The 27,827-nt window shown below is 39.7% G+C and overlaps 1 protein-coding gene across 3 annotated transcripts in view; it reads right to left on the reverse strand.

Annotated features, from left to right (window-relative positions):
- MEIS1 (Meis homeobox 1) overlaps positions 1 to 27,827 on the reverse strand; it is a 139,153-nt gene that overhangs the window by 59,511 nt on the left and 51,815 nt on the right. For all 3 annotated transcript variants that reach the window (XM_010333527.3, XM_003922680.4, XM_003922679.4), the window contains exon 8: positions 73 to 218. In XM_010333527.3, the coding sequence (XP_010331829.1) occupies positions 73 to 218 (146 nt within the window). The remainder of the gene's footprint in view (positions 1 to 72; positions 219 to 27,827) is intronic.

Raw genomic sequence — 27,827 nt, forward strand, 5'->3', positions numbered from 1 at the left:
TCATTTTTTTTTCTATAAAAACTGGTTCATTGTCCATATTTAGTTTACATATGTCATTTAGAATCCACTTACTGTTAGATGCTGGAACAGCCACGCCCTCATGATATTTGTGGCTACTTTGGGAAAGATGCCACGCTTTTTGTGACGCTTTTTGTCCTTATCAGGGTCATCATCGTCACCTGTGCTGGGGGAAGCTACACTGTTGTCCAAGCCATCACCTGCAAACATAGTGAATCAAATTTTGACTGATGCTACCTTAACATGCTTTATTCAAATAGAATGCCTTTGGATATAAACAAAACCAAAAGAGCAAATTTAAATGATTAATAGTTTCTTTGGTACTGTTTTTTGTTTTGTTTTGTTTTCTAAGACAAAGAGAAAGAACAAGGCCTAGGCTCAAGAGTAGTCAGATATAAAGAACTTCTTCCAAAGAACATTGCCGAAAGTCAAAGGGAATGGAGGGAAATATCCAATCTCCTTGTGGCTTTGTTGCTATGGTAATTATTTCAATATGTATAGCTGAGACAGGTTAAGCATAACTCCTATGGGGGAGTTCAACATGGTGCCAGTGGTTAGCAGTGGCACTATCGCTGCCTGGGCATTCGAATCCCACAGTCATTAACATTGACTTGTGAGAAGATGCATTTAAGCTATCAACTATTTCCACAAGCGATCTATCTTAAGACTAGTTAAACTAGGATGGGGAAATGTAGGTAATCTACCATATAAGCAGTTTGATATAGGAATGCTTCAAATAAAATATAATTTTCCTTTTAATAGAAAGAAAGCGTCAAGTTTAGTAAGGGAAAAACCCCTGACATAGTTTCTTAATTAGAAAACAATTACTGCGTAAATCAAATAAGGTAATGCTAAATTAACAGTAAATTGGAATTGCATTACACTAACAATTCAGGCAGTTTCTAAAATTCGTGCTAGATTTAAATGTTCCACACTGAAAAATCACCTGCTAACATATTCCTTTATACTGGATCCTATTTTTCTATTTATTTTTATAGCATTTACACTGTTTCTTGTAGAAAATATTTTGGCTCTGTGACACAATGAAATTTAAAAAGGTAGTTATTTCTTTTTTATAATGCCATATTTAATAAGAAAAATAAAAATTTAACCCATATAATCACACTGACCAAAATAAGTTACAAGGTACAAATGGAAAGTAGGTATTTTTCGTGTTGGCATCAAAGTCAAAAGGGAAAACCACAATGGACAAGACCCACTACACTAAAAAGTAGCTTAGCTTGGTCCACCGTTCTCTTAGAAACTAACAGGTTGTTCTGGGCCCAAAAGGAAGAGCTATAGTGGACAGGCTTAGAAATTAGGTTTAAAAAAATACACCCAAAAGCACATTTACTGGGTTAAATAAGTCATTGGAGAGTCATCTACACGACCTGAAGAACCTGATACTTTGGTAAGACAAGTTTCCTGTACATAGCCCCAGATTCATTTCCATGGCTTCATGAATTTCTATATTTCTCATTTCTGTTATTAGGTCCTTTCAATTTCAATTATTTCTGTCTAATCTATGGTAGGTATGTTGCAACTAATCAACTATTCTTAACAGCTCCCTCAGCAGACCCACCTCTATCCCATCAGAAAAAAGAAAAATGTCCCTCAATTTTTTTTTTTTAATTGCCTTGACTTGTACTGAGCTGAAGTTTAGAAAGTTTGTTGGGTGAGAAACAGACTTCTAACATTTCTACTACTATTGCAGAATATGCTACAAATGCAAAACTTTTGCAAAACTTCTGAGTCTAACCTTTCATTATTAAAAATCCACAATTTTATTATATTTAAAATCTGTCTATTTTGTTAAAAGTTTCACAGAATCATAGCTTGCATTCACTCGGAAAAGATCATGAAAACCCACCATTCCAAAGCCATCATTGCATCAGTGAAGAAAACGCTATGTTACCTGACTGGGTCAAGGTCATGTACCCTGGCATGGAACTACTGGGGTCTGTGCTGCACCAGACCCCCACATCTGTAAATCAGCAGTCCTTCCACTCAACCAAACTATTTGCATAACCAAGTATTTTATGAGACATCCCCTTGGATTTGCCTAATAAATTCTTTGAAAGTCCAGTATTTAAACAGGCTTTTTATTCAGAGAAGCAATTTACCATATAAAATAACAATTCATTAAAGAAACATGAGAAAAGAAAACAACTCAACAGCATTTAAATTTTCAATGGGCTAATCCACTTTCCATATGCAAAAGGTAACCAAGGAAAAGACATATAGGACTTGATCACTGATTAAAAATGAAAAGCTTATAACCTAACAATACTGTTTTTCACCACCCCCCATGATTGTTTTCCACCTTTAAGAAAAAATAGCCTTTTTATCCACCTCAAACCCCTTCAGATTAATTTAGCAAGCAATGCCTAGTGCCTGCCTAGAAGAGAATTCATTGATAATTTATGGAAATATCTACTATAATCCAGCAGAGATGACTTTTTTCCAGCTTTGTGCATCAATAGATAATCAAGGCCTTAAAGCAACCTTAGCTTCCCATTACCTCAGGCAAAAGAATTCCTGAAAGCGTGCCTTGAGGGCACCTGAATTATATACTCCATTAGGAGAGGAGGGCTTTCTGCATTCCATGTGTAACACTCACCAGAACCTTTCCTGTTTATTTCTGCTGTATGAAAGCAGAAGCATTAGGAACAGAATTTTTTAAGTGAAGACTTATGTAGATACAATGGAGAAACCTTTCAAGCAGGAGCCAGATCACCCCCTTCAGTCCCTGGCAGTGACCTCTCCTGAATAAAAGGTTTCTATTACATCATTAGCTCAAGCCAAAAACAGCCTTGGCTTAACGCACAGTTTGTTCTTCCTACTGTTTTTAGGCAAATACAGCTACTTTACTCCCATCTGGGAGGGAAACGACACTGCTGGGTTGTAATCTAAGACAAGATTTTCATTGGAAGCAAATGCTTTCAATCCAGTGTAAATACTGGTGCATGTTCAGAAAAGCCTAAAACAATAAACCCTGCTCCTTTCCAACACAAGTTGGGGAAATGGAGAAGATGGGGAAGGAGACGAGCATAATAAAAACAGACTATTCTAAAAGCAAACACTTTCATAGATTTTAATAAATTGTTTAACCTCTTCCACTTTTTAAAATTGAAAATTGATCTGGAAATGTCTCAACCTCAGAGAAAAGTCTAAACGGTCAATTGTACCTTTAGCATTTCCATTCGCTCCGCAATTTGATATAGTCACCTCAATGTGGTCTCTCGAGAATTTATTTCCTTTTTTATTTTTAAGATCACTAAACAAACTTGGAGAACCACCGGCCGACCACACGGCAGCAGGCAGCAGCTCTGAACCACATTTGTAAAATGTCAGCAGTGACTTCATTCCCGGAGCTGACTTCTCCTGCCGCCAAATGAAGGCAAACTGAAAAGGTGGAAATAATCATAAAAATCATGCTAGTCCATAAACAAGCTTACAGCCTCATTAGGACAGCAGTAGGCTCCAGTGGGTGATTTATGCTCGTTTTGCTGATGCCATGAGGAAATGCCATAGGGCGACTTTAGCCAACCGCTAATGGTTTCTGACAGCTTCTTAGCAACTAGTGCAAGCAACGTTGTGGCGTTTGCTAGTGACAGAAACTGAAAATGTCATATTATCTGCCCATGTGTCATGAAGTCCGTGTGGCAATTAACTAGCAGGCCAGTGACTGAGGGGCCAGAGGCTCCTGGAAATGGCCTTTGGCTATGCAGAGGCAGCCGCTGGGGCTGCGAACACACAGGCCGCACATATGCAACATTCTAATGCAGAAATACACCCCCTGCAACTTCCTGGGCTCTGATGAGACCCGGCCACTCCAGTCTCTTTTTTCCCCCTCAATGAAGTGAAACTCTGGATTCCTCTCTCTCTCTAGGCACAGGTTCAGGCATTATCAAAAGACTCTAAAGCAATCTGCTTTGATATGATTATCCGAATGTCTCCTTAATTGGCGATACCTGGTTGTGTGCCTCTTGGAGGCTGGATTCAAAGGTGCTAGCTACAGTATTTTGCTACTCTCTCACAAATTAGTCTGAAAGGATTTAAGATCACTGGAGCAGACTCATTGCCTGTCAGATTTCGAGGAGCAGAGGAACTCTGCAAAGCAACAAGACACTATTTAAAAAACACCAGGCTTCTAACGAGCAGGGGGAGAATCTTGGCCACACTTTTCAGTTTCCGAGCTATCAAAACCATGCACTATATGTCAAACTGTCAAACCTTTCAGCGTGGGCCATTTGCCCTTTCAAATAATATTTAAGAATTGTTTTTACAAAATTTTATAGGCCATGGTCTAGTGAAAGAGGCCAACCAACAAAGAAAGGAATTTGTACTACAATTCGTCTACGGACAATTTCTTGTGAGACCTGGGCCTGTCCCTACGGAGCAAGGCAGGTGACCTGTGGCAGCTCCCAGGCTGTCAGAGAGCTCAGATTTCAAACACGCTCAACTCAAACATCCCGAGTCGCCTATTTAAGCATGCCCAGGCATTTAGACTGTGCTATCTCGTGCCTTTCAAGGCAGGATAAAGCGGCATTTATCGTATTCAGGCCATTCAATGGGTCAGACTGACCGTGTCAGCAGGGGCTCCTCTCCGGCAGGTCAAAGCCCTGCTCCCATTTTTTTCTCTCCCTAACTCCCTCTGTCCTCTCAGGACTGCTGTTTCCCTAAACCTACTCAGAGTGAAGCAACAACAAAACCCAAAGCAGCTCTTAAGATTTACATCACAACTGATCGGAACTTCCTGTGCCAGTGAGCCATCAGGTAAAAATAAGATGGGTTGTCTGTTAGAAAGTTCTTTATGTCATAGAAGCAAAACTCCTAATTAGGGAGATGAACTTTCAACTGCCAGGGCAAATGAACGTGTAAGGTTGTGGACCCCTTTGTTTTCCTAGAAGCCAAGCTAGAAGCCACAGTGACTTCGAGACCTATTTGCATTTATAATGTTGTATCGAGACTCCATCGTTTTGGGCCACATCCTCTCTTTAAACTTTTCCCCTCTTCCAGTGTTTAGGAATAGTGTTTAATTCCAAAACGTACCTGGACTCAAACTTCAGGCCCTTTATAGTTGTATCTTTTGATACTGAGTAAATTCTATTATGCCTTGAAAGTTAACAGTCAATTCAAAAGTCTGCTTATGAAAGTGTATACATAGTTCATGTTGTAAGGTGGCTACATTTTTATGCAAATAGGATATTGCTGCATAATCTGATTATCAGCAAAGAAAGCACAACATGAAGGTTTCTTTTTCCTCTTGCATGTTTCTCCAATAGAGTACTTACATGAGGGAAAATAGCATCTCACTCCTTAAAAAGTGTGTAGAACATTCCTGCCTTGCTAGTGGCTGCTGATGCAAACATCCCATCAATATGGAAAGGCTGGGTTTCCTCTGTAGTGGCCTGTCTGGGTGTGCCTCATGTCCAGGGTTATTAGGAGAAATGTAACAACTACCCCAAACCCATTTCTTTAGGTCATGGTTGAGTCTAATTAGCTAGAATTCAGGTGGGATAATGTTTCTGTGGCATGTTAAGAGGATAAATGGTGAGAATTATAGACATCCCTTCTTCAGGAATCAGCTAGAATACTTCAGAGGTCTTAAGGAGATGTTTTATCTTCATTTAGAATGTATAATAGCTGCCAGAATAATTTTTCTAAGGCACCTATCTGATCATATCGCCCTGGTACTTAAAATCCTTTGGTGGCGACTACCCTTTGCCTTTAGAATAAAGGTTATACTTCCTAGCCTGGTGTGGAAAGCCTTTCACGATCTCTCTCCTAGGTGTTTTTCCAGCCTAGCATTTGCCAAGTCCCCACATGCACTGGCACTCACAGCCCCACCTCCGGTCCTGAGCAGACCTGAAGTTGACAGGCACCATGCACTGCTCTCTCTACCTCTTTGCATTTCCTTATGCTCGTCCTTTCCCTGCAGCAGTCTTCCCTTGCTTCCCCCAATGACATGGCAAACTCCCTCGCGGCCTTTACAGCTCAGCTCCACGGCCATCTCCTCTAAGAGGTATTTGCTGGACTGTAGCTGATTTAGTGACACTCCACTCCTACCCACCAACTGAGTGATTTTTCTTCTCCTGACATTCCTCCATCCCAACACTTCGCTCAAACTGTTTATTTCCATATATCTTATCCTGATTTGATTACAGTGTCTGAGAAGGCAGGGACCAAGTCATGCACCTCTCGGCTCTCAAACTTCAGTGTTACCCCCGAGTACAGTGTACAAACTTGTTCATTGCTTATAAAATGAATAAATGAATGCATCTTTTTCACTATAGGAAGAAAACCATCGTTTTCATTTTCATCTCTTTTCTTTTTGAGACATAGCTAAATTAAACTCTTGAAAAATATTCACCAATGAAATTCAATAAAGAACTATAGAAAAACATACAAGAAATACATTCCCCAGAGCTGGAACAGTTCTTCTGAACCTTTAAGATCATCTTGGACAAAAGATGGACTAAGAGTTAAGGAATCAGAATCCTTTATGATTTCTACCATAGCCTTTCAGAAATACATTACTACTTTTTGCAATTATAATTTAAAATCATTTACTTAACTAAAATTTCCTGTTCTTTGTGCATCTTTCTTGAGCAAAGATTATTTCTTTCTGCATTTTTCCCCCAGTGAATTAATTTTACTCCCCCTTTGCACATTTCTTAGGTTTACCATAGCTGAGAAACTCAATTGTTTCTAAGCAGACAATTTGATCCTCAGCTCAAACTTCAGGCCAGCATTTTAAACACCAAACATCTGGTGCTAAATATAAAACTCTAGAACTCTGGCTTTCCTTAATTTTTTCAAGTAATTGTATCAGCTTTTCCCTGAAGACATACTACAACCCCTTTTTCTTTTATTTTTTAAGAGGTAATGTCTCACTCTGTTACCCATGTTGTAGTGCAGTGGCGCGATCATAGCTCACTGCAGCCTCAAACTCCTGGGCTCAAGGGATCTTCATGCTTCAGCCTCCAGGGTAGCTAGGACTACAGGTGCATGCCACCACACCCAGCTAATTTTTGGTAGAGACGGGGGTCTTACTATGTTTCCCAGGCTGGTCTTGAACTCCTGGCCTCAAGCAATCCTCCTGCCTCAGCCTTCCAAAGTGCTTGGATTATCTGTGTTAGGCCCTGTGTCTGGCCAACCCCTTAAGCCTTATTACATATTTTCAAGAGAAACACACTATACTTCATATATACATGAAGTCTACAACTCTGCAGCCAACATACAAAGATGTAATGATCCAAGTTTAACTTTAATTAGGATTCTGTTAACTCCTTGCCCTCACTTTTGTATCTCCTCTTATCTGTAGGTGTTTAAAGCTTCCTTGTTCTTCTTAGCTCAAAATGATTCCCAGTTAATAAAAAGAAAACAAAAGAAGGCACATTCTCATATATTTTACCACCCACAGCTTTCCTGAAAATTCTGAAGCAATTCCTTTGGAAACCAAAATAAAAAGTTAGATGTGGGCACCTGCTGTGGCAGAGCTGAGTTCTAGAAGAGGCTTAACAAATGCCCTGTAGTACAGACACAGCAGTGGCACTGATGGAAAAGATGGAGTTAAGAATGATGGGAAGAATACACAAACTTTAGATAAACGTCTCACTGGCACTTATAAAAAGAAACGGCTCAACATGCTTCCTACAGTTGGCTCCACAGAGATCTGCCATCAGGCTTTTCCTTCCTAGAGGAATTTAGGTTTCTTAAATGGTCACAAGAAATTCTTAATAGTTAGGCCGGGTGTGGTGGATCATGCTTGTAATCCCAGCACTTTTGGAGGCTGAGTTGGGTGGATCACCTGATGTCAGGAGTTCAAGAGCAGCCTAGCCAACATAGCAAAGCCCTGTCTCCACTAAAAAAATTACAAAAATTAACTGGGCACAGTGGCTTGCCCCTGTAATCCCAGCTACTTGGGAGGATGAGGCAGGAGAATCACTTGAACCTGGGAGGCAGAGGTTGTGGAGAGCCGAGATAGCACCACTGCATGAGCCTGGGCCACAGAGAAAGACTCCATCTCAAAAATAAAAATAAAAATAAAAATAAATAAAAAAGAAAGAAAGAAAGAAATTGTTAATAGTAACCAGTGTGGAATGAGCTCACAGCATTTTTCTGCCCTTTAGTGGACTCCTGACATCACAGAAACCCAAAGGAAGAAATGGAGAGTAGAAGCCTAGAGAAAATACTTCCTCCTATGAATTTACTGCTCCCCCTCCTCCACTAAAGGTTAAAATGTAGCATTTAAAAATAAGCCCCATATATGTAACCATCTTTTTCATAAAGTCATTCTTGTTATTCCTTCATTCATTTAATATGCTTCATTTATTTAAGCATATTGATGTTCCAAACACTAGGCCAACACTTAGGAACATAAATGGTGAACAAAATCAGAAGGTGCTTGCTTCTATCAAGCTTTCCAGTTAGAGGGTCCTAATGTTAAACAAAATAATTACAGTAATAAATGTACAACTGCAAACTGAAGCTCTTAATTGGAAGGAAGCACACATCTACGAGTGTGTGAAACAAAAGGGCTTGACTTAGGCTGGAGTGATCTTGAGCAGAAACCTAAAGGTTGGAGAAAAGTAAACTACATGTAGTGGGCAGCCTGAAAGGGCAGAGGAGAGCATTCCCGGCCACAGGAACAGCATGTACCAAGGCCTTGTGTAGCTGAAGAAGCTGGAACCTGGGAAAGCAGAACAAGATGAGGCTGGGGAGGTAGCAGAAGGGCCTCACAGGGCCTTGTGGGTGTTCATCCCTAGGGTTCTAAGAGTCATGACCTGTCAGTGAGTCATGAGTATTTATGGGGGCATGAGTGTCCTCTCCATGGCATGCCCTAATATGATATAATTTTGTCAAACAATGCTTCACTCTCCAGTCTCTTTCTAGTTCAACCTAACAAATCTAGTTCAATCTGGTTCCGAATGAAGATTAAAGAGTGGGGGGACAATGTAAAAGCAGTGAGTCCATTCAGATAGACCCCAGTTTAGGCACAGATTACATTCTGACATTCTGACATGAATCGATAAGGTGTCCTCTTGGACATTTCAAATGTATTTTTGCATAGAAGTCAGTTGTGAATGCTGTCAGGTCCCAAAGCCAGCTCAGCAAAGTTAAAGTAATTTTTTTTTTTTTTTTTTTTTTTTTTTTGGGATAGAGTCTCACTCTACCGCCCAGGCTGGAGGGCAGTGGTGTGACCTTAGCTCACTGCAACCTCTGCTTTCTGGGTTCAAGCGATTCTCCTGCCTCAGCCTCCGAGTAGTTGGGACTTCAGGCATGTGCCACTATGTCCAGCTCATTTTCTTTCTTTCTTTTCTTTTTTTCTTTTTTTTTTTTTTTTTTTTTTTGTATTTTTAGTAGAGACGGGGGTTTCACCATGTTGGTCATGCTGGTCTTGAAACCCTGCAACCCCTGCCCTTGTGATCCACCCACCTCGGCCTCCCAAAGTGCTGGGATTACAGGCTTGAGCCACCGTGCCTGGCCAGTAAAAGTAATTATTAAGTGAATAAAGCTCTAACTGATATCCGAGCCCTGGGTGCAGGAAGAAAGTATAAGAATAAAGGGGAAGATGGCTTTCTTCTCATATTCCTTTGCACAGAGACAGTTTAGAAAAAATTTAAACTTTGTGCAATTGCCCTGAGCACCTCCCTTTCCGTATCTCTCTTCCACTGCATAGCATCCCTCCCCTGGAGTTTCCACATGCTCCAGTGCCTTGAAGAGGCTCGCGGCCTCCCACTGTGGTTACCTCACCTGGACCCATTCTTCTCCTGATCTGAATTGACCCTCATCATCTCCCAACAATCAAAATGTCTGTCATTTCAGGCCTGTTGATATAAGCTAGACTTCAGGTAAAAGCAATTCCAGAGAACTAATTTGGATAGGGATAAAATGACTGATGCCCTCATCATCTTCCCAGAAATGTTGGCACCTTTGAAAAATCCGTTGTTGCAAATGAGTGAATCTTCAGATGGCAGAATTTTAGGTAAAGTAATAAGTTAAGGTTTTTAAAACATGTAGCTCCTGTTGGGGTTTGTTTTTTTAATCAACAGATGCTATTCTTATAAAAGAGTTGATGGTCAGTTTCCAAACTGATCATTATATTCTGCCATCCCTCCCCACTGTTCCCCTCTGTTTCCCCACAATCCCTGCCATTTACTCCTCCCTAGATTTGGGAAGCTATGTGTTTCTGAACACTCCAAGTTTTTTCACAGAAATTGCTGTGACAGTAAATGAGTTCTATGGATGTAACACAATGAGATACAAGTAAGAGATCTAGGCTGAACATCTGTATGTATATCTAGGTCATTCATAATTTGAGTATTTATAAGTCAGAGATTTTCACCCTGTTGAAATAAATTTGGAATAACTTCTTTAGTATAAATAATTCATTCAATTAAGCTTCTATCACTTCATGAGTCTTTACTTTTGACACAAATAATGTATAAAACATAATTGGGTGAAAAACATGGAAAGAAACCAAATAACTGAGACTCAGAATGAAAATATTTACTAGGTTTTCATAGAACAACGACAAAAAAAAATTGTGAAAATGTGAATGTGTATTGGATGGGATTAAAGTAAGATAGCAGAATTTCTACATTCATAAAAATTAAGAATTGTTCGTTGGAGTTGGTCAGTGTTCAGGTTTATAGTTTACTTAAGATTTATTTTGTAAGGGTTCATATAAATAAAGTACCATGGACACATACAATATACACCAAGAAATAGGATAAATTTTCCAAGATTTTGTCCTTGAATCATTTTACTTTGTTCTTTTGAGATAGGAATACCTTTTCCTAGTAATTCAATATGACTTTTTGACTTGAATTCCCCTCAGGGGAACAACAGCAAATTAGTTGCCTACACACAGAGGACAAACAGCAATGATGAATAGGAAAGAGAAAAGAAAAACAAAAACAAAAACACAAGATTTTACTCATTTTTCATCCATTCAGCATTTTTTTAACAACTAAACGTCATGAAAAATCTCTGCAAAAACAGTATTATTTTTTAATGGAGTCTTAGAAACTTCAGGATGTGGGTACACTGCAAAATATTACTGAAATCTATATATTTACATTATCGATAAAACAAAATGGAAATCCCCCAATCTTTTTCTAAAGAAGTAAAGAAAATATACTTGCAAGTGCAAAGGTAAAACAGTACAAAAGTCATAAACTTTTATTTTGAATCAACAGCTCAGAAAGAATTTTAGGAACCAGTACCTTCCCTATTTTTAAAAGTTATTTTAGTAATGCTAGTTCATTACTCATAATATGCTCCCCAAAATACATATAAATGCTCTATTAATGAATGGTCATAAACTTCTACCTAATCACAAAAATAGATCATTTTAGGAAAAAAAGTGTTCTATATAGGATCTCACAGACAGGCAGACACACACATACACATACACACACAGACAACATTTATTTTCGTGATACCTGCAAAAGCTTGCTATATAATTTAGTTTAAACTTCTATATTACTCTGCATATGTATTTGTTATACATTTATATATGAATGCATATACAAACACTTTTATACAACAAGATAGCATTTATTTATCTGAGGTCACTTCTTCAACAAACTCAATTAAATAAAATACACCTGAAAAGTAGGATTTAAAAAACAAAAAAAAAAAGCTTTCTGACATCCAGATTAGAAGCAGTGCTTCTCAACATGGTCTACATTTAAATCATGTGGTAGCTTTTACAAATCCTGATGTCCACACTGCACTCAAGACCAATTAAATCAGTATTTTGGGAGGTGGGGTAAGATTTCAGCATTAGTGATTCTTAAAGCTCCAAGTTGATTATAACATACAGCCAAGCTTGAGAAGCAGTGGATCATAATCATAGACTATATGTGGTAAAGCTCATGTACTTTCTACAGAGAACTGACCGTAAGACCCTCAATAAGAGAACAGTTACATTTAATTTAGGTGCGATTCTCAAGTTTGCTCAGCTAGCTTCTGGCCTCATGGTTTGTAGGCTGAGAGCTTTGTAAAAGTATAAGATGATAAAGAGGCAAAAGAAAAGAACATAACAGGGATTGCACATAAGGCCCTTTTAGCACAGAAAAAAGAAGTTATATAAATGCTTAACAGGCTGCATAAACAAGGAAATATATAGCACAATGCATAAACTCATATGTCCACTGACTTTGTTTTTTAAGTGTTTTAATCAGATATGAGAGTTATGTGTAGAGTGGAAAGATTTTTCATCAAGAATGTCCCTAAACAATTGTCACTAAACAATTCTGTTCATCTGGACCACATCTTTCCTGATTGACACCAGATATACCAGGATAACATGTCTGTATTCTCTCTCTCTCTTTTTTTTCTTTTTTCTTTTGTCTTTTTTTTTTTTTTTTTTTTTTTTGAGACAGAGTCTCGCTCTGTTGCCTAGGTTGGAGTGCAGTGGTGAGATCTTAGCTCACCATAAGCTCCGCCTCCTGGGTTCAAGTGATTCTCCTGCCTCAGCCTCCCAAGTAGCTGAGACAACAGGCACGTGCTACCATGCCCAGCTAATTTCTGTATTTTTAGTAGAGACAAGATTTCACCATGTTGGCCAGGCTGGTCTCGAACACTTAACCTCAGGCGATCCACACACCTCAGCCTCCCAAAGTGCTGGGATTACAAGCGTGAGCCACTGTGCCCAGCCAACATATCTGTATTCTTTAGATACTTTTTTTTTTTAACCTCTGTACCCTTACTTTGCTGGTCTATGTGTTTACACAGACCAGAGCCTCCACAGCAACGAGCATTTTGAGTCAGCTACATGGGTTACAACCAGTCCACTGTCTGGCTGTTCCTGGCTTCCTGGGAATCTTCTCTCAAGGCACTCTCCTGCTCATCCCTCACTGATGCCTTTCTATTCTGTTTCAGCCTGTAAGGAGGTGTGGGGGAAGGTAAAAGTGTGTGCAGGTAGGGCAACCTGAGCCCTAACGATAGAGAATGAGGGATGAGAGAGTCAATTTTAGCTAGGATCAGGCAGAAGTTGGAGGGAGACAAAATGCCAAAGGTCAAGGGGGAAAACAAGAGATACTATTCTGTCCAGTAGACTTCTTTGCAGACAAAGTGAAATGGAAGTAGACTATGAAATGTGGATTAGCAAGTGTTTGGGGAGAATGAAGAGATATTAAATATAGTTAGAAGGAAAATGGGCAAGAAAGAAGTTGGGATGAAAAAAATAAAGACCTGTAATTCTCTTACTGTAAAGCTATCTGAAAATCCAATAGTTTCTCAAAACAAAGGTTTGAGAATTACTAGCATGCATCGGTGATTGCATCTGACCTTCTCTCCTTTGATTTCCTGAGGCTACAGTTCTTTTGTGAATTTGTAGTGCTACTCAAACCTGCCACTCGGTGAGTTAGGGACACAGGCTTGCCTTTGAAAATAATTGCACTTCAGGAAGTTTGATTACTTTGGTGGGCACAGTAAAGATAAAACTAACTTTCTAGAGCAGTGCTGCTCAAACTTTCATGTGGATACAAAACAGCTGGGATCTTGTTAAAATGCAGATTTAGATTCAGTAGGGGAGGAGCTTAAGATTCTGTATTTCTAAGGAGCTCCCAGAGACTGCTGAGGCTGCACTGGCGGCCCAAGGACCACACTGTGCATCTTAACAAGGTTCTGGAGAATCTTCCCCTTGGGGCAAATAAATCTAAAAAGTGTGCTGGGTGCACATGAATGCCTCACTGAAGTGCGATGTGGGGACAGCCTCTAGTCACTCCAGGCAAGGAAGACTGTAGCTGAGCCCCCTGGACAAGAATGGGACAAGGCTACTCTGAGCCCCATTTTTAGTAGGTGACCTCATGGGTATCTCCAAGACAAACTGACGTATCAGAACAAGCCAAGATGAATCACAGCTCCTCCTGTTGGCACTGCAGGCCTCTCTCCCCTTTACCTCCTTAACCTGTACAATACCTCACTTCTAGCCTCCTACTTTGGAGGTATTATAAGAGAATAGCTTAGCTTCTTGGGTTCTTTGTCTGGGTTCATGTAAATCCCAGCTTTACCACTTAATAGCTGTGTGACCCTGGGCAAGTTATTTAACCTCTCCAAAGCCCCATTTCACCCCTCTGGAAACAACAAACCTAGTAACAGTACCTACACCTTAGAGTTGTTGGGGAGAGGAAATAAAATCAGCAATATAAAAATGTTTCACACTGTCTGGCAGGAGTGGCTTAGCTGAGTGAATGTGAGTTCTTGTGTTTCTTTTGTCTTTTTCTTTCTTTCTTTGAGACGGAATTTCTCTCTTGTTGCCCAGGCTGGAGTGCAATGGCGAGATCCTGGCTCACTGCAACCTCCACCTCACAGGCTCAAGTGCTTCTCCCACCTCAGCCACCTAGCTGGGATTACAGACATGTGCCACACGCCCGGCTAATTTTTTTGTATTTTTAGTAAAGATGGGGTTTCTCCATGTTGGTCAGTCTGGTCTTGAACTCACAACCTCAGGTGATCCATTTGCCTTGGCCTCCCAAAGTGTTGGGATTACAGGCGTGAGCCACTGTGCCTGGCTTCTTGTGTTTCTTTTGCTAGTGAGTACACCATTTGCATAGAGGAGGATTAATCTGAATCCCCCACTCAAAGCTCCAAAAGGACCATTGCTACTCTTGTCATCTCTCCCCATCCCATTCCCTTTCCTAGGAGTCTGACTTTTCCAAAATATCTACACCCATTCTCCTATCATGGAATGCCATGTTTTTTCTTTTCTATTGTTTCTTTTCTTTTTATTTTCTCTCCCCCTCCCCCTCGCCAAAAAAAAAAGCTTCAAAGTGACTTGGAACTTTGCAAGTGTGCTTCAGAGTGACAATGGGTGGCAGTGCTGCCTAAATAGTGCCATCACATTAAGCTGGCAGCCAGTTGATGGATGAGGATACATTGAAACGCAATTTTTACTAATACAAGGTTTCTTTTCTTTCCTTCCTTTCGTCCATCCATCCTTCCTTCCTTCCTTCCTTCCTTCCTTCCTTCCTTCCTTCCTTCCTAAGAGGGAATCTCACCCTGTCACCAGGCTGGAGTACAATGGCATGATCTCAGCTCACTGCAACCTCTGCCTCCCATCGTTCAAGCAATCCTCCTGCCTCAGCCTCCCGAGGAGCTGGAACTACAGGCATGCACCACCACACTCAGGTAATTTTTTGTATCTTTAGTAGAGACGGGGTTTTATCATGTTGGCCAAGATGGTCTCAAATGCCTTGTCCTCCCAAAGTGCTGGGATTACAGGTGTGAGTCATAACACTTGGCCTACTTAACACAAGTTTTAATTTCCCACACAAAATAGGTTAATTTATGATATCTCTCCCTCTGCCTTCTAAATAATATTTCTGCTGCAGCAGTTTTTTGTTTGGTTGGTTGGTTGGTTGATTTTTCTGGTTTGTTTTTTGAGACGGAGTCTCACTCTGTCACCCAGGCTGGAGTACAATGGCACGATCTCAGCTCACTGCAACCTTGGCCTCCCAGCTTCAAGCAACTCTCCTGCCTCAGCCTCCCAAGTAGCTGGGACTACAGGCACGTTACCACCATGCCCAGCTAATTTTTTGTATTTTTAGTAGAGACAGGGTTTCACCGTGTTAGCCAGGTTGGTCTCAATCTCCTGACCTCATGATGTGCCCACCTCAGCCTCCCAAAGTGCTGGGATTACAGGCATGAGCCACCATGCCCAGCAGCAGTTTTAATTTTTTATTTTATTCATCTTATTTTAGAGATGGAGTCTCATTATGTTGTCTGGGCTGCTCTTGAATCCCTGGGCTTAAGCAAGTCTCCTGTCTCTGCCTCCTGAAATGCTGGAATTACAGGCCTGAGCCACCATGCCAAACCTCTGCAGCAGTTTTTAAGAGCAAAGATTTTTGTTTTACTGATATGGAAAAAAAGTTGTATCGTTTAAGAAAGTATCTTTCAGACCCAAAAAAGTGAGATACACTATAGAAAAACAGGGCTTACTTTCTATCTCTTCTCTAGACAGTAAGAATAATAGAAACTCTTGCTTTTCTGAATTGTCTCATTTAATCCTTTAAATATTCCTAATGCACAGATAAGGAAATAGGCTGCTATACAGATAAGGAGTGAAAATCCTTGTGGATTCAACCCAGATCTGACTTGAGGCTAAACTCCTAATCACTCCACAACTACCCTTTCCATTTACTCCATTAAAGTTAATTATAATAATGAAGGTGCATTTCTTTACCCTCTAGAAATGTATGTGAGGTTAGAAACAGTCCTTTCTTATTGCTGTATGCTCCCCACAGCCACACGTCTGACCTGTAAAGCGGGTTCATAAACCTTCCCTGAATCATATATTTTTTACTGAAGACAAAGAAAAAAGAGACACAGAAGCATGTAATCTCAGAGTAGCATGTAAGTACATCTTAGTCAAAGTTAAATATAAAAACCACCCCTGAAATGTACAAGGAAGAAGACAAATACCAAGTGTTTACGGATCCAGAGAAAGTTCACAAGAATGGGAAGATGCCAGCCCCAGTGCTTTGTAAAGTCAAAAATAGCCACATTGCAAAAAAAAAAAAAAAAAAAAAAAAAAAAAAAAAAAAAAAAAAAAAGGAGGGAACTTTCCCGAATGCACCTCCAAAACAAAAGGAGAAAACCATAGAAAAACTTAATGTAAGGGGTGGAACGTGAGCAACCAGCTATCCGAATGCAGAGGGGAATCCTCTCTTAGCTGGGGTATGGCCCAAAAGAAGCCCCTTCCTGCTTTCAGAGCCTATGAGTAAAGTAGTCCCCTAGGAAACAACAAAAATGCCCGTGCCTAGGGCATCAAGAAGGACAAAGCAAATATTTCCCAGCATCACACAAATGTTTTTCAAGTATCACTCCATGTCAGGAATCTGAAGGTCTGCTAATAGAAAAGTTAGGAGGCAAGTGCCCTCTCCTGAGACCCCTGTACACGCTACGAAGTTGGGCAATTCACACTAACCAGGCCTGGTCAGGTTGCTCGACCAGAGGAGCAAAAAAGAGACCAACCTCACAGGAGAGTTATTTTGCACCCACCATTTATGTCTTAAAGAAAGGCAAGTCTCCCCTGCAGGAGGCATACAGAAACACAAACAAGGCTGCCTTCTGAAACACCAGCCTGGAGGGAAGAACGCTCACACACTGCCTTCCACACACAGGAGAGAGGTTTTCAGTGATGATGTCACAAGTGTGCTAACCTGAAATCTATCTGGGGTGAGAAGGAAGCCACAGAAACCAAGGAATTATTTCCTTCTCTGCTCTTGGTCGTCTTCTGAATCTAGTCTTGCCTCCAAACATCAGCTGGCTGGGAATGTCTCTTCCCCTTCCCTGGTCCAGCCCCTTCTTTCCCCAAACTGAATACTGATCCCCTGTACTGCCAGCTGGAGGGATGATCCTCTCCTTCCCAAACAGATCTCCAAATGCCAATTGCAGGCCTGCCTGACTTCTGAATTGGACTGTGGCCTGGAATTCCTTGTTGCTGGGCCCACCTATCAGACGGGCTGTGCCAAAATGCCCAGGCCTGAACTTGCTACACACTTTGGACGCTAGATCTTGAACCACCCAGCTGCCTGCACAGCGGCCAATTTCTAGATCCAGATTAGGTGCTCCAAACCCTCATTGCTCTTAACAGTGGGGGTGTTTCTGCCCTGTCTCAGCCTCTTGCTGCCCAGTGGCTCTGCGTTGCTGAGGTTCTAGCACATCTTCTAAGCCTCAGCATTTCTCATCTGCCATACAAAACTGGGAAATGGCCCCAAATCACAGCCATTCAGATCCAGGTGATCTGTGAGAGTATAATTTCATGCTAGATACCAAAAGATGGTGTGGGAAACACAACTGTCCCCTTTATTTCTCATTTATAACCAAAGAATATTTTCTTCCGGAAACATCTCTAAAGTAACTCTCCATAAGTCAGGCATCTCTGTTATATTTGGGGCAATAACTTCCCTCTCTTGTAATGGAGATAGCTTAAGGAAACAGCAAGTACTAGCACAATCTAATCCGAGCAAAAAGACTAAAAAATTGGATGATGAATCACTGCAGACCCAAAATTGGTTGTCTGTCTTCTCTCTTGTCAAAAGACATAAATATGATTGGGTAAAAAACATACGTAACTTTTAAGAATCACGATGTGAGAAAGATGAACTCCTGCAGAAAAGCCTAAAGACTTTCAAGGTATAAAATGTGACTAGTTTGAATGAAAAATCAAAATTATAAAAAGTGGCTGCTGAGTGATCATGCTAATTGCCTGTCTTCTAGACTCATTTCTTTTCCTTAGTAAAAAAAAAAAAAAAAAAAAAAAAAAAAAAAGGGCCAGAGGAGGGAAACTGGGCATTTTGAAGCTGTGCTTAGGCTATGTGAATGTGGAATGATCATTCCATGGCTTCTGAAGCCTGACAATCAACCAGGGGCAAATTTCCAGATGGTCAAACAGTGATTTTGCAACACCAGGCCACTATTTCTCATCCTTCCAAGTTCCCCTATTTCCCCAAACATATGCATTCATGACTAACCTCAGAGTCAGAACCTGGTACCTCAGTCTTAGGTCAATCTGTGTACTCTTCATGAAGTGACTCAATTTGCTGAGCCTCCCTTCTTCCACCCACAGAGATGATGGTGATAAGGAACTGGCAAATTCAAAGGGGCGTTATGAGGGACAAGTGGGATTATATACGTGAAAGTTCTTGGGAAAACATTAAGTACTGTAAAACTGTCCCTGACTATGGGAGAGCTTCTTCCGGGATCCTGCAATACAGGGGTAGGTGCATTTTCCATGTGCAAATTATAGCTGATATTACACCACCTTTGCACGGCCTGTTTATATGCAGCATTCCTACTAGACTATCAGCTCTTTGAGAATACTAAATGAGTCTTGTTCAGCATTGTATTTCCTCAGGGCCTGGTACTAGTAGGCAGTTGGAGTTTGTTGGATGAATAGCAGATTGAAATAATAAATTTATTTAGAGTAATACAGTGGTTTGTGGGGAGAGGAGGCAGTAGAAAAATACCTTTGCCTTTACAGCTTTTGTTTCTCTACAGAAAAATAGTTAAATGTCTCACCCTGAGTTTTCCCATAGATGCGGACTAGACCATCCTGGCTAACACAGCGAAACCCCGTCTCTACTAAAAATACCAAAAAAATTAGCAGGGCGTGGTGGCAGGCACCTGTAATCCCAGCTACTCAGGAGGCTGAGGCAGGAGAATCCCTTGAACCCAGGAGGCAGAGGTTGCAGTGAGCTGAGATCACGCCACTGCATTCTGGTCTGGGCAATTGAGTGAGACTCCATCACAAAAACAAACAAACAAACAAAAAACAAAAAAACATATTTCTGTATAGACTATCACACAACCACCTATATAGGCTGAAGATAAGACTTTTTTTTTCAGGAAACAATTAGATGGCTAAGGAAACTTTCTTACACTAAATTCTATCCATATTGCCACCAAATGAAATACAGACAGATCATTCAATTCTCATATTCTCTCTTTCTGTTTAAATGGGTCTGATTAAATGATGTATGGGTCACTCAGAGTAAAAGCAGTTCAAATGATCATTTTACATGTAATGAATAACACGACGGTTTTTGTTTGTTTGATTGTTTGTTTGTTTTTAGCTGGCTCTATTTATTAGGAAGTACATTAGAGAACATGCGATAGTAGACTGTGTGGTTTACTTATAGGAGAGCCATAATGTGCAGCAAAAGGTGGATTCAGACCATTAGGAATATTTTGTTCCTGTTCATTTGTAGTGAATGGAGATTAACATCATAATAAGTAGATATTCTATTTAACCACACCACAGAGCATATGGGAAGAGTAATTACAACTTCTTAGCTAATTTTATTATTATTGATACGATGGTGGAAGAAAAGCAAGATCATTTTCTAAAGATATAGTTAGTTGAAAGGGAAAATTCATTTATAAGGAAATAGCACTAATAACAATATCAATGAGTCTTAAATTCCTCAGTCCTTAAGGTAACTCAGGGTCCAACATACAACTAAAAACAATGTATAAATATTCTAGTTAGGAAGCCAGCAAGGCTTCATGTTAAACTGGGAGAAGGTAAATAACTACAGATAGAATCATAAAATGCGTCCTTGCCCAAATGTTAACTATATTACTAGGAGAGTGCCAGGGAGATGAGAAGGGGCTTGAACCCAGATTTAGTTCCAATTTATGCCTTCAAGATAAGACTATGAAAAAGTAAATGCCAGTGTTTTTGCAAATCACAGCTGCCTTAAAAGCTTTATGGTATAGCAGCTGGTATCTTAAGCAAACTAGTGTTATAGAATTTAAAGTTTAAATATCATGGGTCATATCTCTATGTGTTTGTTTTTGCTATATGTTATTTGTTGCCAAGCAACATGGTCTCAAAGTCCACTTCCCAAATTGAAAGGCCACCTGAGTGGGGTGAAGGTTGGAGATCTACCTGCATGAGCATGGGTACCACAATTTATCTAAAAGTAAGGATGTGGTAACAGGCCCCAAATGTATTCAACGGCATAACTAAGAAGATGCAACTCTCATTAAAGCAATAAGACAAACTTCCAGTCTCCTGAATAAAACAACAACAACAAAGAGTTGTCCAACTGATTTATTCCAAATGACCCATAGCCACTATGTAACCACACTTTTTCCTAGCACCTATGTGAAACACCTGCACATCAGAATGGAACAGCCAGATCTGCACAAACCACCAAGGGCCTTTCAGGAGCCTCTGCTGTATGATTCTCCAAGAAAGAACAAGTTGGAAATCTCAGAATACTCAACTCAGAATCAGCTGAAGATTGGAACAAAGAAACAAGCTTTTGCATTCTCCTGACATCCTTCTCCTTCTGAAACCAGCCAGATGAGAGCAACAGCTTTCTTAGCTTAGTTGCCCGGGAGGCAGTTCCCCAATTCCGGGTGGAGAGGGCAGCCAAGTGAAAGAGTTACCGACCATGTGTATGCTGAGTTCAATGCAGCATACCAAGCTGAACTGAGACTTGAGACCTCAGCACCCACCCAGAGTCCCACTCTAGCAATCTGCCGAGGAGGTTTGCATCCTGTACTCACAAGCCGAAACAATCTGCAGGCACATTCTATTTTCTGACTTCTACAGAGCATGTGGAGTTGTGTCTATTAGCACAATAACAGTTCACACAGATGGAAAGGTTGATGGTTGCCGGGTCAGCTGTCTGTCTCATCTGTTCTTGTAGGACTGCAAGGGTGTTCATGAAGGCTCCCCAGTATGCATGTGATAGAGGATCCTCCTCTAGCTGCTCTCCATCAGGAATTCTTCCCTCACACCCAGACACCCATGCAGACACACACACACACACACCAGACACACACACACACGCACACGAGTGAATGCTCACACTTTCCCTGTTTTCATTAGCTACTGTTCCTTCAATTTTAATTCCCTGTACTACTAGTGATTGATAACAGGTTAATTATTAAATAACTACAATAAACTGTACTTTCACTATGCTGTACGTATTTTAGCACAACAGAAGTTCCCTGTGAAAAGAATCATTTGGGCGGTGCTAATAATTTTCTGGGTGCAGCTGTCTTTATATCATGTGATGAGTAGAGGAGACAGACCCAAATCAACTGCTTCCATTGCAGAATTAAGGGAGTGTACAAAGCCCCACACAGTCTGTGAATGTAGAGCCAGCATTTTTAAATGGCTGTCAAGTCAGTTTTGAAAGCCAGAATTTGCTTACCCCCACCCAGGCGTTCTTATGGCATTTCTTGGCCTCACTTGATAGATTGATTCTGAAAACATACACTAATTTTTTTAAATGCAAAACAGACCCACTTGTTTTAGGGCCTGCACAAACAGAGGACTAGGAAAGTGGAAACAGCATAAACGGTATTGTTTATATCCAAGGCCTGAGAAAACTGCTGCACTTTCCTCTGAAATTGCAGGAAGTATCAGAGTACCCCCCACCCATTAAGGTGGAATAAGAACCATATTTTCTATAGGAATGGACAGCATTTTTCAGATATACTGACATTAAGGGATCTTGAAACAAGAGCACAATTAATAAAGAATGGGATCTCCTTTAACCTGCAATTGAAAGGGTAGAAAATGTCATCCTCAGACAACACTGAAAAGTGAAAACTAAGTGAAACCAAATACAGCCAAAGGGGCGATGTGAGAAACACTGGGCATTTTCATGGTTCTGAATCAGTTTTGACCTATTGTGGAGGCATAGAGATGGTTCCTATAGGTTTATACCTAAACGGGGACTCTCCCTGCATCAAGAGTACCCCGCAGTGTGTGTCTTTGGGCCCTGAAGGTTTGTAGTTGCATTCCCTTTATTTCCCCCCATCGGTTGGCTTCCTTAATACATTTCTTCATTTTTTTTCTTGTTGTTGTAACAAAACTATATTTAAAAGCAAGCAACAGGAAGCTTTTACTTGGGAAGTTGAGGTTTAAGCACTCAGTGGCAAACAATGAACCGGAGAGATAAAGATGCAACGCAAATGGTAGGGAACAGACCTTTGCTAGTTTCCTGCCAAAGTTGACTTGTGAGCATGTGCAAAGCCCCGATATGGGCTAACAGTGCTATTTTGCTTTTATTTACTCCAATTTATTTGTTTCTGTGAGAATCCCCTATAAAAACAAAGTGTGGGGACAAACAATGGAAGCTTTACCATCTCCTCCTTGCCAGGGCTTTTATTTTACACATTATCAAATGTTTTCATCAGTGGAGTTCAGCCCATTCATTCAACTCTGTGAATCACAACCCAGATCATATTGCAACGGGGGAAGAAAACCCATATTGCATGGCTTGAATCATTGAAAGAAAGAAAAAAAGAAAGGTCTCCCTATCACCCTTTCCCTTTGACACTTACAAACAGATTTGTGGTCCTTCATGACACTCTAAAATGGCCACTGTGTCCCAAAATAGTCAAGTTTACCAGAACTTTTAAAAAAGTAAGCTTGCAAGTCCATAACATAATTTTATCTCCATTCCCTTTTTTGGCCCCTTCCCCAAACAGGTATCCATGTCAAAGGAGAGCTCTTGAGTTGGGGGTTTGTTTGACCTAGGTCACGCAAAGGTCAAGCTTTTCACCAGTTGTTAACACAAAGCTTCCAGCCAACCCACCCTCCAAATCCGGCTACACAGTCTGTTTCCATCTGCAAATGCGCTATGCACATTGGATTTTTCTCAGTTTTGCAGGAACTAACAATCCCTTCACTGTGAAGTGGTCTCAGTGACAAATAAATAGGTCAAACACTCTTCGGTGAAACCGTAGACGCTGAATTTGCCAAATATGGAAATGTAATGGATTTTGACTTTTTCATTTTTAAAAAGGCTTTTTAAAGTGTTATTTTAAAACCAGTTGAACAGATTGCTTTATTCCTTTATTGAACTTCAAGGGATGCTGTCTTTTAAGCAGTTTTATGCAATTCAAACTATATTTTTGCCTCTCTGAAAGAGATCAATATTTATTCAGATTGATTTTTTAAGATTTACATGTGAAAAATAGATAAAATTGAATCAAATATAAACCAAAACTAATTCTGTCAACTCCCATGAAAGTCAATAAAGCCAAAATAAATTTAGCAGATTTCATCTACCTGCATTTGAGAATTGTTTTACTTCATTATTTCTTATAAACTTACTGAGCAGAAATTTGCTTAACTCTTATCCAGGCTTCCCTTACTGAAACAATAAGGCTCTCTATGGAATATTTTGCACTTGAATATTATCACCAGGATAGCATATGGCAAACTAGCGGTAGGCAGTTTATCTTCATCCTCTTTGTAAGCTAAAATTAGCACAATGCTTTTGCAGCACTGTGCACTTGACTCGGGCCAGGGTGTTATTCTCCACAATGCCATGCTTGTTCCACATCCTGATAGCTTCCAATATTTAAGCAAGTTGATTGAAGTTTTATAGTAACAATCACAGATATATTTTAATGTTGTAAAATCCGAAAGTATGGCCAACAACACAAAGTAAGTCTGCTATATTAAGAATCAACCTGAAAAACCTTCCTGCATCTGCCTCTTGAAATATATAGTGTTTCAACTACAAAGTAGTTCAAATATTTACAGAGGCTAATTGTACCAAGAGGGATATTTATAAGACTCCAAAAGCAAGACACAATTACCTTCTTAGACAACTAAGCCTTATTTTTCTGCTTATTTACCATATTCAGTTTTTCTTGGTAATATGTTCTTAATGCTAAAAATGCATTGTTGCTAAGAATTAAGTATGCACTTCCAGAGGATTAAATGAAGGTGATCTGCCAATGGAAAGAGCTTATTCTTTAAACAGGAAAACAGCTACTGGCTGGCTCTTTGAAAGGATTACAACACAAACAATGATTTTAAAAACAATGGAAGAGGTTCAAATAATACATCCCATTTAGTTGGGCTGTAGCAGTGTAATCTTCTCATCAAATAGTTAAAAACAAAAACTTTAGGAAGAATTAGCTTAGAAAACGTAAGATTGACAGGTAAGCAGTAGTATATTTACATTGGAAGGGAGACTGCCTCCATCTTCTTTACCTTCCTGATTTTAATGTCACTTATTAAGGCAAATGTTGTACTAAAAAGATTTTGTTGAAATCTTCACTAACCAATAACAGACTGAAGTCTTCTCTTATCCTTGTGAGCTTGGACAGATGTATTCACTTTGTTATCAGCAGATTAAATCCAAAATAATAAGCAAATACCGATATTGTCAGCTGACTTTTATCAATAGATTTTTTTAAAAAATCTCTTAATTCTTGAAAGGAGAAAAAGAAAAAGAATTTCTCAAAAGCTCATTTAAAAATAATTGTTTATTTATTTATTTTGAGACTGAGTCTCACTCTGTCACCCAGGGTGGAGTGCAGTGGCATGATCTCAGTTCACTACAACCTCTGCCTTCTGGATTCAAGTGATTCTTTTCCCTCAGCCTCCCTAGTAGCTGGAATTCCACACTTGCACTACCATGCACAGCTAATTTTTGTATTTTTAGTAGAGACGGTAGGTTGCCATGTTGGCCAGGCTGATCTTGAACTCCTGACCTGAAGCGATCCATCTGTCTTGGCCTCCCAAAGTGCTGGGATTACAGCCATGAGCCACTGTACCCAGCTAGCTCATTGTTTATCTGACCTAGTCATATTATTCTCAGAAGTATATATTTTTATCAGAGGAGACAAACATGAAAACCCTCACAAACCATGTAAGGCAACCTCATACGTGATCTAACTAAAATTATCTTTCCTTTGATGGGTCATATTAATCTCTTTTTACCAGTCATTCTTGACCCACACTCTTCCACCAGCATAGATAAAGTATACTGCAGAAAAAAAAAAAGCAGAATACAAATATGCAAATATACAAATCACTTGAAAATTTTAGCAATAAAGCACTTACCGATCCTAAGTCTAACAAAAAAGCTGATATGCATCTGGACCTTTTCGGCCATATTCATATGCAAAAGAATCAAATCTGTAATATCACTTTACACCCAGATATTCAGAAACCTCAGCTATTAAGGTTTTGTACTTTTTGATGGTTATTGCTAATGCTAAGTCCTAGATTCAGAATTTCTTTTCATTGATCATGAAATTATGTGAAACTTAACTGAACTTCAGCACATTTCAATCTTTTTTTTTTTTAAATTGCATTTTAGGTTTTGGGGTAGCATGGGGAGAAATGACAGATACAGGTGAGGGGAAGGAAGGCAGCAAACCACACTGCCATGTATGTACCTATGCAACAATCTTGCATGTTCTTCACATGTACCCCAAAACATTTCAATCTTTATGTAAAATGTTTCTGAAAGGTTTTTCATTCTATCTAGGTTTATAAGCAAATTTTCAACTTGCTTCTTAAAATTTCACTAGTTTAGAACTGATGGGAAACATGCAATCACCTTGCACAATTTGCTTTATTTACAGAAGAAATTTCATCCCTGCAAGGTTATGATTTGCCCAACCTGGAGCACAAGGCTTGTAAGTTATGAAGCAGAGATACAACCTGTACTTCAAGGACAGCGAGTCTTCAAAGTTGGCCACACGCCCTCTTAGAAAGACACTGAAAAATTTCCCACGTGACATCCACATAACTAATTACTTCAGATGGCAACTGATCACCACAAGCTGATCTTTGCATAGAGTCAAACACAAGTATTTCTGAATATAAATGTTTCAGTATTTGTTTCCAAGAAACCAAATTAAGTGGTTCAACAGTGTAATGGGGGAATATAGGTATAGTTGAAATATCTGTCTCCCCAGAAATCTATGGATTCTTATATATTCTTTCTTTGCTGAGGAAAAACATATGGTAATATATATACATAATGTTTGTGTATCCATGTATAGAGACAAAAAAATGCAAAATGTTAAAAATGGTTGGAACAGAATTGTGAGCTATGGGTATTTATTGTACAACTCATTCCATTTTTCTGTAGGTATGAAAATATTCATAACAAAAATTACAAAAATGCTTACAAATAATATGTAGAATAAAATGTCAATGCAATGCTTCACAAATCTTGCCCTATTTTTTAATGACGCCCTCTCTCACCCCTCCTATTCAACATAGTATTGGAAGTTCTGGACAGGGTAATCAGGCAAGAGAAAGAAATAAAGAGTATTCAAATAGGAAGAGGGGAAGTCAAATTATCTGTTTGCAGATGACATGATTGTATATTTAGAAAACTCCATCCTCTCAGCCCAGAAACTCCTTAAGCTGATAAGCAACTTCAGCAAAGTCTCAGGACAGAAAATCAACATGCAAAAATCACAAGCATTCCAATACACCAATAATAGACAAACAGAGAGCCAAATCATGAGTGAACTCCCATTCACAATTGCTACAAAGAGAATAAAATACCTAGGAATACAACCTACAAGGGACGTCAAGGACCTCTTCAAGAAGAACTACTGCTCAAGGAAATAAGAGAGGACACAAACTGGGTGAAACCCAGTCTCTACTAAAAATACAAAAGATTAGCTGGGCATGGTGGTGCGTGCCTGTAATCCCAGCTACTCAGGAGGCTGAGGCAGGAGAATTGCCTGAACCCAGGAGGCGGAGGTTGCGGTGAGCCAAGATTGTGCCATTGCACTCCAGCCTGGGTAACAAGAGTGAAACTCTGTCTCAAAAAAAAAAAAAAAAAAAAAAAAAAAAAAGTCAGGAAACAACAGATGCTGGAGAGGATGTGGAGAAATAGGATGTGGAGAAATAGGAATGCTTTTACACTGTTGGTGGGAGTGTAAATTAGTTCAACCATTGTGGAAGACAGTGTGGTGATTCCTCAAGGATCTAGAACTAGAAATACCATTTGATGACTCAACCCCAGTACTGGGTATATGCCCAAAGGATTATAAATCATTCTACCATGAAGACACATGCACATGTATGTTTACTGCAGCACAATTCACACTAGCAGACTTGGAACAACTCAAATGCCAATGTTAGACTAGATTTAAAAAATGTGGCACATATATACATGGAATATTATGCAGCCCTAAAAATGAGTTCATGTCTTTTGTAAGAACATGGATGAAGCTGGAAACCATCATTCTCAGCAAATTAACACAGGAACAGAAAACCAAACACTGCATGTTCTCACTCCTAAGTGGGAGTTGAACAATGAGAACATACTGGCACAGGGAGGGAAACATCACACACTGGGGCCTATCAGTGGGTGGGGACAAGGAGAGGGGATAGCATTAGGAGAAATACCTAATGTAGATGATGGGTTGATGGGTGCAGCAAACAACCATGGCACATGTAGACCTATGTAACAAATCTGCATATTCTGCACATGTTTCCCATAACTTAAAAAAATCATATATATATATATATATATATATATATATAT

The sequence above is a fragment of the Saimiri boliviensis genome, chromosome 1 (assembly GCF_048565385.1).
Source record: "Saimiri boliviensis isolate mSaiBol1 chromosome 1, mSaiBol1.pri, whole genome shotgun sequence".
NCBI classification, from domain to species: Eukaryota; Metazoa; Chordata; class Mammalia; order Primates; family Cebidae; genus Saimiri; species Saimiri boliviensis.